The sequence below is a fragment of the Etheostoma spectabile genome, chromosome 10 (assembly GCF_008692095.1).
Source record: "Etheostoma spectabile isolate EspeVRDwgs_2016 chromosome 10, UIUC_Espe_1.0, whole genome shotgun sequence".
Lineage (NCBI taxonomy): Eukaryota > Metazoa > Chordata > Actinopteri > Perciformes > Percidae > Etheostoma > Etheostoma spectabile.
The window spans coordinates 19,900,011-19,912,822 of NC_045742.1; the positions used below are offsets into that span (position 1 = coordinate 19,900,011).

Sequence of the window (12,812 nt, forward strand, 5' to 3'; positions counted from 1 at the left end):
AAAGCCGTGCCTGTGTTTGGATCTCTCCTCTACTCTCTCACGTCTTACTCTCCGCGCAGCCCCGCCACACAGCACCGGTCCACACTTCTGATATTTGTCTACAGTTAAAAAATTTTATTAACACAGCTGTATATTGTTAAGTCTGAGGGGCAAACCTGTATTTGTACCGTTGTTTCCGCTTGTAACTCTCTGCTATCGCGGCCGCCACGGGAAAGAACACAGAAGAAGTGAATGAATGCAACTAACTTCAGTTGGTAGAGTAGCGTGTGAGACGGAGCCTGCTGGACCTGGATCTGGGCCAGAGATGTGACCCATGGCCAGAAGATCATAGTTCATAAAAATGCAGCACAGTGACGATACAGACATTTTGTACACACGACGTGTGTATCCGCCATTCGACCCGTGCTGGACCCATTCATAATGATCAAACGTTGCTCTGTGAGTACGTCCATCACACTCCCTCTCTCTCCCTAGCTCTTTTAATCAGTTATTGTTGAAAACAAGTGAAGGAGCTTTCTCAGAGATGCATTTAAAAAAAAATTATATATATATATATATATATATATATATATATATATATATCCTACGCTATTTATTTCAGATAGCTAATTTTCATTTACATGTGTTTCAGCTGTATGTCTATACAACATACATCTTCAACATAAGAAGATTGTAACATAATATAGATGTGAAAGCAGTTATAAACTGCCTATGTGACAATAAAATTTGTTTTGGTTAAAATCAACAAATAATCGTGATCACAATATTGATTAAAATAATCGTGATTATCATTTTGGCCATAATCGTGCAGCCCTACCCGTACAATGGTAATTTTGTACTGGGTTTGGTCCTATTTCTGTGCTCTCATTCTCTGTCCTGCTCCTCTTCTCTGTCAGTGTAAAAATGTCCACCCTTTTTTTGTAAATGTCACTCCAGTTGCTGCAAACAATGAGGAATTTATCACTAGGCACTCAGGACAATTTCCTGGTTTAGTCAATGACCCACAGAGTTTCTCAGTTATAGGTTTGGACTGGAAATGTCTGCCACTGGAGGCTTTATTTTGAATAGAAATGTCTGCTGAGAGCCAGGGTGGTTTATAGGTGAGTGTGCTCACAGCGACACCTGACTGATATGATGTGGTGCGGCTGTAAACACTGTCTTTTTCTTATCTCAGTGGCATGGTTATCCTGAATCTTCATCTTAAGCCTCTTTCTAGGTAACCTTATGGTACATAGGACACATACAAACATCAGTTTTGGGTGCTCTGTTAGGCTGTTCTAGATATATTTTTGTACTCTTGTTATTTCTTTGCTGTATTATTTTGCATCCTGTTTTTCTCAACGTTTTGTTCTGTGTTATTTTGTGTCATCTGTGCCAATGCGGCCAGATTTAGCATCACTCTGAGCCAGTGAGTGTGCATATGTAATTAGATCTCCGCCCACTCAGAAATCCGTTCCACTTTCACAAAGGACTGGATGAGAACCTGAACACGGTTCCTTGCACTGCTTCTATTTGTCCTCCATGTGCTACTTTCTTCTTCTCTCCCTCCATCTCTTTCTCTCTCTAATTCCTTGCATTTCCTTATATGCAAATCAGTGACAAGTCTGTAGCAGCACAGCACCACTGCCGTTAGCTAGAGCAGCAAATCGCCCACTTAAACAGAGCAGAGGAACAATAGTGCAAACTAAACAAACAGCAATAATAGGTAATTGGCAGCAGAGTTGAGGCGGGTTGCTGTTATGATCATGGTGTAGTTTTATGTGCCGAATTTAAGAGATGTGCTTGTGGCTGATTCATGACGCTGATTTTCTCTAAATGATAGCTGCATGTCTTAATCAAAATTAGTGCTGCTTGTGTGGTGTAACACTTCAGAGCTATCTGTGCTCTGTTGGTAGGTGTCTGTGTAAGCTGCTACAGATGTAAATACAGAAGCAGACAGTGCCAATGATGAATACTCTGCAGCAATTCTTGTTCAACTTGCAAGTGATGTTTAGGCTTTCCTTACAATTATAATTGCCTAATATTTTATAAACTGTCATTTTGCCATAATCACTACCCTCAGCCAAAGCTGCTTTGCTGAGCAGGCTCTGGATTTTGTTCTATCGCCCTCCACATCCTTTAAGATCAGAGGGGAGGAGATGAAGATACAGAGACATGAAAAAGTGCTTTAGAAGCCAACTGAGACCCAGACTACGCCCAGAGCAGTCACAGAGAACAAATGCAGCCTTGAGACAGGCTACGCTAAAGTGTCTGCCTGACACTACTCTCCCTTATACTTTAACCTTAACCATATTTTGTCTCTCTCCCTCTTTCTCTCTCAACTTTCACTTTCTTTCCTTTTGTGAATCCTTTTTGCTATCTCCGTGCCCTCTGCTCCCTCTCTGCATGTTTCTCATCTCGGCTGCAGTATTTCAACAATGAGAAGTATGAAGCTAAAAAGTATGATGGATACCTGAAGACCTATGAGTCGTCCTCTTTAAAAACCACGTCCACGCTCGCCCTGCTCAACTTTGGCCAGAGTGCCATCTTCAGTGTCGGCCTCACTGGTATGATGTTGCTGGCCAGCAAGGGCATTGTGGCAGGTGAGTGTGTGTGATGATCTTTTTTGGGGGGGAAAAATCATTCTATCAAGATCTATAAACCAATAAAAAAATAAAGGTGGAGAATACATCACTGACCTGAATTGACCTCTTCATGCCCATTATCGGTCAGCAGCAGTGCATTTAGAAATAAGAAAGTTTAAGTATAAAGACACCTCAAAACAAAATCAAATGGACAGTTGAAATAGAACAAGGAAAACCCTGACTAAATGGGGTAATAGAAACTAAATGAGAACAAAGCACAGCAAGCATGAATAAGTGGCGTGAATAGGAAATAAAATAACCTTGATGCAGAAAATGATATCGCAGCGGGTGGAGATAGATTCCGACTATAACATGCTTTGTCGGCTTTCACAACTTCAAAGAAGAAATGGTTTGATATTTTTAGACATTGTATCCCATGATACTTTACATGCATGATCCAATAGAGGTATATAATGCGCATCTCTGTTGCCGTCGTGTAGGTACGATGACTGTGGGAGACCTGGTGATGGTGAATGGGCTGCTCTTCCAGCTCTCCCTCCCCCTCAACTTCCTGGGCACAGTCTACAGAGAGACCCGGCAGGCCCTAATAGACATGAACACTCTTTTCACCCTGCTCAGCGTCGACACCAAGATCAAGGTAACTTGTCGGCCTGACATGCGTCTTCTTGGTAAACAGCAAAAAAAAAAGTACTCTTTTACTTCCTCTCACACGAGAGAAAAGTACACTTGCCGACAATAGAATGTAAATACGGTGTTAAATATAAGATCTAAAAAACTTGCTTAAGCCTTTGCAAGAGATCTTTTTCTCCAACAGCAGCACATAATGGTGGTGAAAGATTTTATCACAGGACTCAGCTATTCTTGGCCATGTGACATAGCTAACCTATCCACACGTGCTGTAAAAAATAATAGGTTGTAGTCAGACATAGTAATTACATGCTTGATGGGACTCAGGTGCTTCCTTGTCTATTGCCACTTCTAAAGCACGACATTACTCACTGGTCGGGATGTTAAGAGAAATTGCAGCAGAGCTGACTTTTTGCTGATTTATTTAGAGCCTTAACTAGTTAGTTAGATCAGTTAAGTAGCCATTTTAATGGATGCACCCTACATTTTGATTTTGTACCGTGTAAAAACATGTTTAATGTTTTTAACATTAATAGTTTTTATTTGTCTTAATATCAATGGGTTTTGAAATTACAAGAAAGAACATGTTTTTATTTGTATAGTTTTCTGATAAAAATTATCATTGACTAAAAATGATGAAGCTATATGATAGTTTTGATGTTTAACTGTTTAACTCATCTGCTCAATCACTGGTAGTGCTCATTCACCCATTGTATAGAGGACCTAATGGAACACACTTTTTTATCCTGTAAAGTTGTGGAAAGAAGGGTAAAACTGTGCTAAATGTTCTGTTTTCAGTTTTTGCCTAATTTCCTTTCATATTCTTGTTGACAAAAGGCACCTTTTTGGGCTTGGACTCTTGCACTAAAGTGCTGTCCTCTTCACTGTCCCCTTTACGTTTTACATTGCCCACTAGGACTGCAACTAATGAATAATTTTGATTTGATTGATCATCAGTCTACAAATTATTTTTTTGATAAATAAATACATTGTTTAGTCCATAAAATGTTGGAAAATAGTGAAAAATTGCAGATTTATGATTTCCCTGAGCCTAAAGTGGCATTTAAAAGACAGCGGATATACTATCGTATATTAGTGATAAAAACATAAAATCTTACTTTTGAAAAGCTAAACCGAGAAATAGTTGGATTTTTTTTTCTTGAATGACAAAAGATTACGAAAACAGTTGCTGATTATTTCAGTTCAATTGCCAAGACACATGTACTGCTCTTTATATTCACCACAGTGTTATTAACATTGAACTGCCTAATTGGGAATTCAACTTAAAAAGAAATACCAAGTCACATTCAAAACTAGATCCCGTCCTTTCCGATTTTACCAGGTTTGTCCTCTGTTTCTTTGCTGTCATAGCTATCAATTACGTTTGTAAGACAGTTCAGACATTTCATTGCTTTTATCTTCTTCTTTTTTCACAACATGACCGCCCATCTTGCGTCAGACGAGCACATTTGAGTGCAAATGTGCGCCTGCTGCCTAACAAAATGAATGCCTTTTCCATCTACAGCCTGTAATTATAGTAGGAGAAATAAATCTGTCCAGTTATTTTTCACTCATCAGTAATACTCCGCTCCATTGTGATTCCCTGTGGAATGGCACTGCCCAGCAGGCCATTACTGTCTGAATGCTTTTTTTTTTGTGGAACACATTGGCCTATTATGTAGATGTAAAATAATTTAAAACACCCCCTTACTTGAAACTGCTCCACAAAATAAATGATTTTGGCTGTTTTCCATGTTGTGGGTGTGTAAAATGATCATTTGTTTGTACTAATGGTCTATGAGTTATTTGTATTAATTGGTTGAGGTGGATTGTGGGTGATTGTGTTGTTATTAGGTAGTATAGAAACCGAGCAGAACAAGCTTTTACAACTACTCAGGGCAAGGACAGCGCTTTATTTACAACTGACCGTGGCTGCATCTCAGCACAGCACACTGGCTCAGCTCAGTATGCACCGAAAGTTTTCACACCTATTGATCCATCGGTCACCATGAAGGGCAGCTTCTGAAGCATCAGTTGAAATGACCTCTGGAATATGCTGTGAATGTCTCTGCTTTATATTGGCCATGTTGGCTCTGTGTTCCAGCATTTTAGCCCTTTACAAGGTGTTGAAGTAACGTTGCATCATGCCGGGCCTTGTCTGTCAGTGGCTGTTCTGTATCCGTTTCCTCTCTCTTTGTTTCATCTGTATCAACCCTCTGATGGTTTTCTCTAGGAGAGGGATCTCGCCCCGCCATTAGCCATCGCACCGCAGGGGGCCTCCATTCGCTTCGAGGACGTCTATTTTGAATACCTGGAGGGCCAGAAAGTGCTAACTGGAGTGTCCTTCGAAGTTCCTGCTGGGAAGAAGGTGGCTATAGTTGGTGGCAGCGGGTCAGGGTAGGTCACCTTTCATAGAAGTACACTGACTGTCAAACCTTTAGCCAGGTATTTGTCATTTCATTTGTATGTGCAGACTTATCAGATATCATCAGTAGACTGTGGGGGTGCAACTCACAAGCAGAATAATGCTGACAATTGGTTCCACGTCTGGTTGCAGGAAAAGCACCATTGTGCGGCTGTTGTTCCGCTTCTTTGAGCCCCAGCGGGGGAACATCTACATAGCGGGGCAGAATATCCGAGACGTCAGCCTTGACAGCCTGCGGAAGTCTTTGGGGGTTGTACCTCAGGTCTGAGACACACCAACACAATAAAACAAACAAAAAAGAAACAATGAAAATGTAATGTTATCAACACTAAGTAGATTGTTTTTTTGCAATTTGGCGCTTTATCCCCACAAATGAAATGTGTGTCTAGATATGACTTTTTCCATAAAAAATGTAACATATTTGAGTTTTTATTGTTACTTGTATACAACAAGGGGGCAGCATAGAACAAAGTAACATTAGTAGTTATCTGCATTAGAAATAAGCTGAATTCAGTTAGATTTTCACTGCAGTGAGCTCAGAGGCCGATCTGAACAGATGGTGCATGAACAGTATTTTTGTCATTTGTGATCCTTCTCTTTCTCCCTCCTACCCTGTCTGTGTATCTGCAGTCCTCTTGTTTCTGTCTATGTTGCAATAAAAATATTTTCTAAAGCCTTTTTTTTTTTTTCTGTGTCGGTCAGGATAGCGTTCTGTTCCACAACACCATCTTCTACAACCTGCAGTATGGGAACTTTAACGCTACACCAGAGGAGGTGTACCAAGTGGCGCAGCTAGCAGGCATCCATGATGCGATCCTCAGGATGCCCCATGGCTATGACACCCAGGTTGGGGAGCGAGGGCTCAAGCTGTCAGGTTTGCTGCACTATTATGACTGCTGTTTAAATATGGTCTCCGCTGCAGAAGCAAGTAAAAGAGCTGTGTGTTTTGTGTATTTCCCTGAATGGTATGCTGTGTTAAACAATTTATAAGCCAGAAATAATCTAATTATATAGTTCTTGTTTCATCTATCCATATTCATTATTGATTAATGTGTCGATTTAGCACAAAAACATGTTTAATTTACATTGATGTACAAAAGATAAAAGCCACTAATCCTCACATTAAAAGAGAATTCCGGGCAATTTCAACACGTAGCTATGTTGATTTTTAAATTTGGAGTGCTGTCAATAGAAAGAAAAATTAAAACAATCGGTGCTGCCTACATTGTGTTATCCTCATGCTGGAGTTAGCACCCAACAGGCTTAAACAGGGCAAGTTTTAAACATGGCTTTAGCTTCTTAACATGTTCAAAATGTCATTACAAGTGCCTAGCCATGTACAGTGAATCCCACTGCTGTAGATGTGACAGAAATGCATTTCCTGTCAACACTAGTCAATTGTCAAACTCATTCAATTCAATATTCCAAAATGTATTTTTTCACACAAAAAAAAAAACCCGATTTGCTGTTGTTATGTCCTTAGTAATGATTATGTAGAATCAGGCTGTAAACTGACACCACAGTGGAGTCAGGAGAGCAGAGCAGCCGGCTGCAGCAGGTCAAAAGTTCAAGAGTCCACTGTTGCTTAGTTACCTGCATTAGCTCTTGAACTGCAGCTCCCCTGAATGCACTGTGGTGTCAGGTTACAGCCTGTTTCTACATAGTCATTACTAAGGACATAACAACGGCAAATCGGTTTTTTTTTTGGTGTGAAAAATAAATGTTGGAATATTTGATTGAATGAGTTCGACAATCGACAAGTGTGGACTTCACCGGAAAACAGGAAATAAACAGAGGAATGGATTAACACAACGTTTATGCATTTCTGTCACATCTACAGCAGTCACATTCACTGTGTTCCCTCGGAAGGAATCACTGCACATGGCTAGGCACTTGAAATGACATTTTGAACATGTTTAGATGCTAAAGCCATGTTTAAAACTTGCCCTGTTTAAGTCTGTTGGGTGCTAACTCCAGCAGGAGGATAACACGTTGTAGGCAGCACCTATTTTTTTTGCTTTTTTTCTCTACTGACAGCACTCCAAATTTCCAAACAACACAGCTACGTGTTGAAATCAACCGCAATTCTCCTTTAAAGGAGGAAGGTCCAGAGATTGTTACAGCATGTTTTGATAATTGACTATTTACTATTTTCTATCACAATTGTAGCAGATTAATCAACTAATAATTTCATTTCTAACATAATATTGCTGTGGTGATGTGAGGTATGATGTGGGGTATAATAGAGGTAGAATAGGGCTTGAATATATGTGGTCTCAATGGGTGATATACAGTACTACAGTCAGATTGTATCTAACTGTTACAGCTGTTGTAGCTGAACTCCTAACTACATTGCATAGCATTTATTTACCCAAATATTATACTATATACAGTATATTAGGGTGGCAGGTTCCATTTTGTTTGTATGCTTTGAGAAATAAATGTGATTGAGAGACTGCAAAATGCAATGAGCAGTATTAACATTTGCACAGCTCTAGATTATATTAACATTTCTGCCTAACTATTGCATTTGAAAGTACTTTTAAGACTTGGTTATGAGCTGCTGTCTTATAAAAGAAGCTGATAAATAAACTAATTACTACGTTTTACCTTATTTTATGCAATTAATTAAGAGACCTCATCTGCAGCTGCACCATTGTTATTTCGTTGTCCTCTTCTGAGTAGTGTGTGAACTTACTCAGTGGCACGTTACCTTATTTGATCTGCAGGGATAGCACGCGATCAAGTGGTATTTGGCTCCTGGCATCATGCTTCAACTCATCTAGCTAGCATTAACACAATGTTTAACACACACAGTTTCACTCAAAATTCAAGATGCAATTACTAGCAGCACAGATTTCTTTATGTGGAGTGCCTGAGTGAGTGAGTGAGAAAACGGACAAAATAAAGACATGACTAATGTCTCATTAATTTCTCTGCTGCTGTACGTGACAGCTGCCAATGAGTTTGTCAGAGGAGTGGGAGGTGGGGGGGGGACGACGCTCGGGGCTGTGATGCTCCAAACTTCTTTCATTGTTGCTCTCCACTGCCAGCAGTATTTATATCTGCCGAATGCCACTTGCTTTCAAGAGGCCTCACAGGTCATATGTAATAAAAGCAGAGGCAGACACAGTGGGAGAAATCTTTGCTGACTTTTCCCTTACAGTCAAATGAAAGTATGTTTTACTATTCCTTTGTTTGAGGTAATTATCTGATGAGAAGGGTCAGAGAGAGACCTGCTCTATCCTTACATATTTCAAACGGTTTGCCTTTAGCCTGGTTTGCTTTTATTAATGACATCTGTTTTATTTCAGGAGGGGAGAAGCAACGTGTCGCCATCGCCCGCGCAATACTAAAGAATCCACCTGTCCTGCTGTATGATGAAGCAACATCCTCCCTCGACTCTATCACCGAAGAGGTGGGCCTGACAGTGCATGAACACACACACACACACACATGCCTTCTACATACCATACCCACAAGCGCCCGTTGTAAATGTGCTGTATTTATATAGCGCTTTTCCAGTCTTAACAACTGCTCAAAGCGCTTTTACATCTACAGGAAACATTCAAGTCACCTGCTGTAGATAATTCAGCTCACTCCTGCGTCATATACCTACTGTGACATATACCCCCACTCTATACACACACACACACACACACACACACACACACACACACACACACACACACACACACACACCACCCCCATCCCCATGTTCTCCCCTGCCACCTGCCACTTTTTTCTCCTGTTAATCTCCAGTTCAGCTTAAACCTCACAGTCTTTGTAAATGTTACAGCTAATAAAAAAAGTTCAGCATGCCCTCTTTGAACTTCAGGGAAAAGGGTGGGGCAGTAGATGTGGTTGTTAATTGACATTTGCTGTTGCTTCTCATCACAATGCTGTTTTAAAATTATCATATGTAAACATTGGGACGAAAAGCATATGAAGGTGGATGTTGCTGAGCAACATTCTGTTGACTTAGCTTCTCCTTCAAATCAAAGTTTGGCAGTACATTTCATATATATCCTGTCATTCATACACTGTATTACTTATTATTTTTGCATGCCACCATTATTGCAAACCTGGGGAACCATTTTCTTTTAGATTAGGGGTTACTCTTGTAAATCCTAATGGAGTGATTAAGGAATTTGTCTTTGTGTGCTTCCAGAACATCCTGACTTCAATGAAGGAGATGGTGAAGAACAGGACATCAGTGTTCATCGCCCACAGGCTTTCCACAATCGTAGACGCAGACGAGATTATAGTGCTCAATGAGGTAAGAACTCATCCACTTATTTTTTTACTTGATCTCATACCTTGCCTAATTAACATTCTAGTTGTAATGTCAGGTTAATAAAAAGCAAATAATATGACGGTTCAGAGTTTCCGAGAAAAAACATGCGCTGTGTTAATTGCCAGTCCAATTAGACAATTTTTCATTGAAGGGAAGGATGACGACCTGCACTCTACGTAACCTTTAGCGCACTGTATCTGCAACACACAAGAATTAAGAGAGCAGCCTCTGTTTTTGCCACTCATTCGTTTTGAGTTGCCTTTCTAAAACGTACATGATGAAAACATGCTTTGTTTAGCTTTTCTCATTAACTTCAACAACAACAGGACACTGTTGGTAGAAGTGAGTGTATTATTTTCTCCATAAGGGCTCATTAAAGCCTTTATGGAGGCTCGACTCGACTGGCTGTTTTGGTCAGATGGCGTGTCTTGTTTGTCTCGGTGACTAATAATGTATGGGCCAGCTTCCCAGACACTGATGAGGACTAAACATGTCTTTTAATGGAGATTGCCATTCAAATGGTTTATCTGTACAGTTTTGGGTCAGGTTTAAGTCAGGCTGAAGGTGCCATAGAGACAGAGTATGTTTTAAAAATGTTTTCAATGCATTGAATACACGTTGTGTATCGTGCATCAGAGAAATATCCATGGGAAGAGAAAAATGCTGCAGTAAGGAACGGGCTGGGCTTGAGACACAGTAAAGCACAAAAAGACACCGAGGGAAGTCAGTTATTATCTGGCAAGTAAGAGGTAATATGAGAAGTAACGCCGATGAAATGACATTTTCCACCGGTACTCGAGTCAGATAGGATAAAATGAGAAGAGGTTTCTTTGAACTGCGGCAAATGAGCATGTGTCCTTCCAGAGTCAGATGGAAGGGATCAGAGGGTCGTGGCGAGGAGGCATGTTTGCGCATGATGTCGCCATGCCGTTTGCGGGTGTCACCAGCAGAGGACTGCCTGGGGTGCTCATTAAAATAACGAGCAGAAGCAGTCACATGCTCATCTTGGGTGCACTAAAGATGATGCCAACACCTCTGCATGCTCATCGGAGGTGGGGGATGGGAGTGCCTTCATTTGTGTTTGACTGTGTGGGAGGGATGTGTGTTTGTTGCGTGTGGATGAGCGTGTGCCTGTGAGTCTGTGTTTTTGCGAGAGAAATTGCAACAGTTGTTGGGGAGGCGGCAGGGATTTTGGGGGGGGGGGGGGGGGGGGGGGGCTGAGTCTCTGCAGAGTGTGGTCACTGTTGTGTGGTCATGACGACATGCTAACTATAGGACTCTGTGTTCATGGCCTCTTCATTTTAACTTCATGTGTGCTGCTCAGGTTTCATATGTTTCTTATTTCCTTCTTTCCTGCTCTTTTCTTGAATGCCAGGGTAAAGTGGCAGAGCGAGGCAACCACGACACCCTCCTCAGTACCCCTGGTAGCTTGTACGCAGACCTGTGGAACGCCCAGAACAGCAAAACCCTCAACATTAACAAGAGCTTGCCCAAGCCGCCACCTGAGCACATATCCCAGAAGGAGGAGGAGAGGAAAAAATTGCAGGAGGAGATCCTCAACAGTGTTAAGGGCTGTGGGAACTGCTCCTGTTGAGAGAAGCTGCTGCTTCAGTGTCTCTACATCCCTCACAGATGGCCTACACTGGAATCCCTGGTCTGTACAGTATTTGGGAGGGTGCTGAGTGTGGTTACATCCCCTCCACCCACTTAAGCCAAGCTCCCCCTTGTGACTATTTCTCCTCCTCATATGAATAAAGGCCGCTGCTCGCCAAAGTGAAGGAGGAAGAGCAGAACAGGGAGCAAGTGTGTTTAGCACTGGCTGGTGTCCAGAGATAGAGCTTTTATGCCAGTTATTTCAGCTGAAGCCAAGCATAAGAGACCTTGTATATCACATACGTGTGTGTAAGACATCTGTTAGTCAACATGGTTGCCCCCCCCTCCTCTTCATTTTTGACATCAGGTTTATTGACATCTTCCATTGCAGTGGAAACATATGAGAGTACACGTAATGACTTACATATATGCCTTGATGTTGACACACAGTTTCTATTGATTTGATTTTTTTTTCTTAATTTATTTTCAAAATAAACTCAACCCATAGTTTGTTTTTTATATTGAGGATGTGCACATACTGCAATGTATTCTGCAAATAGAAATACAGAATTACAAAGATTGTCTTGCAGTATGTGTTGGTTTGAATAACACTTTTTCCTTTAGCAGACGCTTTAATCGGATTCAATCATAATGCACATTGCCCATGCCATTTTAATGCATGTTCTAAAAATATCAAAATTGGCAGATAATCATGTCTTCTTGATTCAACTCACAGCATAATATGGATGTTTGGGCTCATGCAAAATAGATCCCCAGTGAATTAGCAGTTTGTCACTGTCACATTCATGTAAATATAACACTCTGAGATTGACAAGATGTAACTCTAATAAATCATTAATGGTGTTCAGCACAATTGGAGCCACAACAAGAGACAACAACTTGAAAGTCTCCTCTGGGAACGTGTCCCTGTCATCATTTAGCCTTGGTTGACGGGCCCTTTTAAATGAAGTTATTCCAAGTTTTAACAGTGCTAAGACAGCTTTTTGGATTGTATGGTCACAATACAAAGATTTATTCCTGAAGGTTACATGAAAATGTTAATATTTAAAAGCTTGACAGTACACTAATGTCCTCATTTTCTGAGGGCTGTTTTGGTCTGTGGGGTGCACATTTTGTTAGGAATCTTGGTATGTCATTGTATCTATGAATGAGTAATTCTTGTACTATACACACAATGTGAAAACTTATTCATAGTATTCTGAACTATGTTGACTGTGTGAGTACACTGCAGACAGATGAATAAATGTTGGATTTGTCTAAATAA

General features: G+C 40.8%; 1 protein-coding gene and 1 long non-coding RNA gene across 2 annotated transcripts in view; one reads left to right on the top strand and one right to left on the bottom strand.

The window, feature by feature from the left end:
• Positions 1-8,460, bottom strand: part of LOC116696453 (uncharacterized) — an 18,971-nt gene extending 10,511 nt beyond the window's left edge. Inside the window, exons 1-2 of the long non-coding RNA XR_004333733.1 lie at positions 8,449-8,460; positions 3,285-3,287 (exon numbers count right to left, since the gene is read on the bottom strand). This is a non-coding gene — a long non-coding RNA (uncharacterized LOC116696453). The remainder of the gene's footprint in view (positions 1-3,284; positions 3,288-8,448) is intronic.
• The window catches only part of abcb7 (ATP-binding cassette, sub-family B (MDR/TAP), member 7), a 27,584-nt gene extending 14,772 nt beyond the window's left edge, over positions 1-12,812 (top strand). Inside the window, exons 9-16 of the mRNA XM_032527465.1 lie at positions 2,408-2,582; positions 3,065-3,222; positions 5,446-5,609; positions 5,770-5,899; positions 6,340-6,511; positions 8,952-9,055; positions 9,809-9,916; positions 11,310-12,812. Of these exons, the coding sequence (XP_032383356.1) occupies positions 2,408-2,582; positions 3,065-3,222; positions 5,446-5,609; positions 5,770-5,899; positions 6,340-6,511; positions 8,952-9,055; positions 9,809-9,916; positions 11,310-11,528 (1,230 nt within the window). The 3' untranslated portion in view covers positions 11,529-12,812. The remainder of the gene's footprint in view (positions 1-2,407; positions 2,583-3,064; positions 3,223-5,445; positions 5,610-5,769; positions 5,900-6,339; positions 6,512-8,951; positions 9,056-9,808; positions 9,917-11,309) is intronic.